This window comes from Electrona antarctica (genome assembly GCF_951216825.1).
Source record: "Electrona antarctica genome assembly, chromosome: 15".
NCBI classification, from domain to species: domain Eukaryota; kingdom Metazoa; phylum Chordata; class Actinopteri; order Myctophiformes; family Myctophidae; genus Electrona; species Electrona antarctica.
Genome location: NC_136796.1, coordinates 38,385,563 through 38,389,511, shown reverse-complemented (window position 1 = coordinate 38,389,511; position 3,949 = coordinate 38,385,563). Strand labels below are relative to the sequence as shown.

Genomic DNA, 3,949 nt, shown 5'->3' with positions numbered 1-3,949 from the left:
AACTTGTGTAGAGGAGAATATCTTTGATCATTTCAACAGTGCAGTGTTAGACATCCTATCCTATCATATACTATCCTATGTTAAACTACCATCAGTATAACCCGGTATATAAGGCCTATGACTAGGATACTTTCAGTTCTTATGGAAAATATTTTTTGGGGGGTGAGAACATTTAAGCCAGTTTGCAGGCACCAGTGCCAATCCATGTAGGGCTGGGTGTGGATTACTAATTTGGGTATAGTGACGTCACACATCTTATATAAGTGAAAACCCACGGAGTAATACAATATTAAACAGTTGTACTTCAATGTAATTCCAATTAAAGGATTTTTGATGAAGCAACAGCTGATTTAGTTGTCACTTTTTGTCACATTTGCAAATCAACATGTTGAAGGCAGTGATTTTAATCGGAGGTCCCCACAAAGGCACAAGATTTAGGCCGCTGTCATTTGAAGTTCCCAAACCCTTGTTTCCACTAGCCGGAGTGCCAATGCTCCAGCATCACATTGAAGCATGTGCCAAGGTAGCAAATATGAAGGAGATCTTGCTTATCGGCTTTTATCAACCAAATGAAGAACTGACCAGGTTCCTGACAAATGCACAGCAGGAATTCAAAATCTCCATTAGATATTTCCAAGAGTACGCTGCCTTGGGCACCGGAGGGGGCATTTATCACTTCAGAGATCAAATTCTTTCAGGCAGTCCAGAGGCTTTCTTTGTCATGAATGTTGACGTCTGTTCAGAGTTTCCTTTGCCAGAGATGCTCAACTTTCAAAAGGAACACGGAGAAGCTGGCAGCTTTGTTATCCTGGGGACAACAGCAAACAAGAAGCAGTCTTTGAATTATGGCTGTATTGTTGAAAACCAAGAAACAAACAAGGTCTTGCATTATGTAGAGAAGCCAAGCACCTTCGTGAGTGACCTCATCAACTGTGGAATCTACATGTTCACCCCAGACATCTTCCAGCACATCGGTGCCATCTTCCAGAAGAATCAACACAACATTTTGTTCGAGGAGCCCTCTAACTGCCGGCACCGGGCTGAAGCCATCCGGCTGGAACAAGACGTTTTCCCTGCCCTGGCAGGACAGGGCAAGCTGTACGTTTACAAGACCCTCAGCTTCTGGAGCCAGATCAAGACTGCCGGCTCCGCAATTTATGCCAGCCATCTGTACCTCAACCAGTACCGTAAAGTTCACCCCACAAGACTGGCCTCAAACAAAGGGAGCAGCCCCCAAATAAGTGGTGACGTCTATATTCATCCTACAGCCAGTATAGACCCCACTGCTGTGTTGGGTCCCAATGTCTCCATAGGCCCCAGAGTAACTATTGGTGCTGGAGTTAGAGTGCGAGAATCCATCATCCTGCATGGTGCAACTCTACAGGACCACAGCTGCGTTTTGAATTGCATTGTGGGATGGGATAGCACCATTGGAAAGTGGGCGAGGGTGGAGGGAACTCCAAGCAATCCCAACCCCAATGATCCCTATGCAAAGATTGACAGTGAGACCCTGTTTAGAGATGGAAAACTCACACCTTCAATTACTGTTCTGGGATGTAACGTGGCCATCCCCGCAGAGGTGATTATACTCAACTCCATTGTCCTTCCGCACAAAGACCTCAACTGCAGCTTCAAAAACCAAATTATTCTCTAGTGTCAGTGATTCCCATACTGTGACGTGCTCCCATACAAATGACGTTCCTACAACTTCCCAGGGATTTTGAGACGACATACAGTATATTACTTAATTGCAATATTAACCAACATTTTCGCTTGTTGTGCAAGTAGACCTTTTGATACACATGCTGTGCCAGTGGTTAAAAAGGTTTCAACCGTAGAGGCTTAATTAAACCTTTCCCCTGTCTTATTTTTCATGATGTGGTATTAAGGGAGCGTAACCCTAACCTTAATAATTTCATAAGGTAACAGCCTGGGAACATAGAAATGTCCCTGTATTGTCACTGGTTGTATAGAACATTTTCATGACGTAATGCACAGGTGTTATAAATGATGTTCCATAGTGTTGAAGAGTAAACAATAAACATAAATACAATACAATAAGGACACTTAGTCTGGTAGTCAACTATGCTCCAATGCAAGTTATGTAAATGTGTTTTTGTAACTCTAGGCTTGAGTATGTTTTTCTTATTACATTCATGCATAGACATAGGCATTAGGCCTATGTATTGTGCAAGTCAACCTCAAGTCAAAAAGTGATGCGTCAACTGTCAAATGTTGTTACGGTATGAAGAGCAAGAAAGTCAACATCGCAGGATTGTGCACCAGCGCCACCACACACTGAAAACAGATATACACGCTCATAACGTGAGTGTGTCTGTGGCAACATGGCATGCAGGCTGGAGGCTGCAGATCCAACTTGACACTGGCAGCCAGGTAGCTACAGAAGGTGACAGCTTCAGCTACACAGTTGTGTAAAAGCCAATAGTTCCGGACGTATCTTTAGCAAGCACTTATTTGTCTGTTTTTACGATTTAGGCATTTAGGAGACGCTCTTAATCCAGAACGATTTACAGTAAACAAGAACAAAAAACATGGTAATACATCAAATTGTCACGGTGAGACATGTGTTGGACCAAATGCAGGCAGGCAGGCAGGCAGGCAGGCATGCACATTTACAACTGGACAGGACATACAAGGGCAGGACACTGCATGTGACAATAAACTATAAACTGGCAAGGGAACACTGAACACAGGGAGGTTTAAATAGACTAGACACAGGTTCAACATAACTGCAATCAACACCCGATAGGCTGAGACTTAACTGGGCACAGGTGAACAACAAATGCAATTACAGACTGGTTTGACAGGACAGGTAGCAACAAGTGGAGCAGACAGGAAACACTTAAACTACACAATAGAAGTACACAGTTCATGATACAAATACATAAAAATAGTCATCATGAATCATACGTAAGCTAAGAACCTAACAGTGGAATATCTATAATGAAAATATACACTATACTATAGTGCAGGGGTGGGCAACTTTGACGATGGAGAGGGCCACTATATTTCCATACTCACTCCAGAGGGTCACATATTTCTGTCGTAGCAAAAATAGCCGATCTACAAGCTCAAAACCCGTCGGCTATATTTGAATTCAAATCCTGAATTATTTTTATTGCTATTTTTAAGTAATAAATATCAAATAAATAGTAATAATATTAATATAAGTAACCTTTATATTTAATTTCAAATGCATTGTTATAGTTATGTTAACTATGAACTAAACACATACATTTGACAAATAAAAAGACAATAACATTTTAATAATACTAGTCATTAAGCTACATATATAGACTGATGTAATGAATGCGTGTCAATTCATGTTTGCAAGTTGGAATTGCAACAGCTGAAATATATCAGTATTCTGCTATGAATACTAGGTATTAACCTGTGGGCCGCATTATGTGATGGTGGCATTGGTGGGGGCCGCCAGTTGCCCATGCATGCTATAGTGTTTAGTCATTATATAGATATTGACTTTAGAGTGCTATGTCTACAGAAAATGCTATCTAATTTACATAAGTTGAGCCTATGCATACGCCTGTAAGGATGCAGGATTGTTCTTTTTAAAAGTGAATTCCCCAATAAATTAAAGTATAGTATATATTTAAGTACACATTTACGTGTTTAACAATTCCTCAATTTAGTTTAATTGATGTTTAAATTTGTCTATCAGTAACATTTCAGTGATTTGAAATAGAACTGGTGCTGTTTTATCGAGACATTCAGGTGACCATCCCTGCCACCTGTTGAACCACGGCCCCCTCTAGTGGCCCATGTGTGACTAACTAGTAACTGACAGAAGATTCATTCTAATGCCGATTGCCCACAGTTAAATTCCCCAGTGTTTATAAGCCAGAATGTCAGAATTGACAAAATTATATATTTTTTAATACAGAATGAGATCATCATTTGGTTTGGTTAA

The 3,949-nt window shown here is 40.7% G+C and overlaps 1 protein-coding gene across 1 annotated transcript; it reads left to right on the top strand.

Moving 5' to 3' along the window:
- Positions 1 to 385: 385 nt before the first annotated feature.
- LOC306938532 (mannose-1-phosphate guanylyltransferase regulatory subunit alpha-A-like) lies at positions 386 to 1,654 on the top strand (the record flags this gene model as incomplete). Its single annotated transcript, XM_079522756.1, has 1 exon — positions 386 to 1,654. One exon carries the CDS (start codon positions 386 to 388, stop codon positions 1,652 to 1,654), a length of 1,269 nt encoding a protein of 422 aa, XP_079378882.1.
- Positions 1,655 to 3,949: the final 2,295 nt, after the last annotated feature.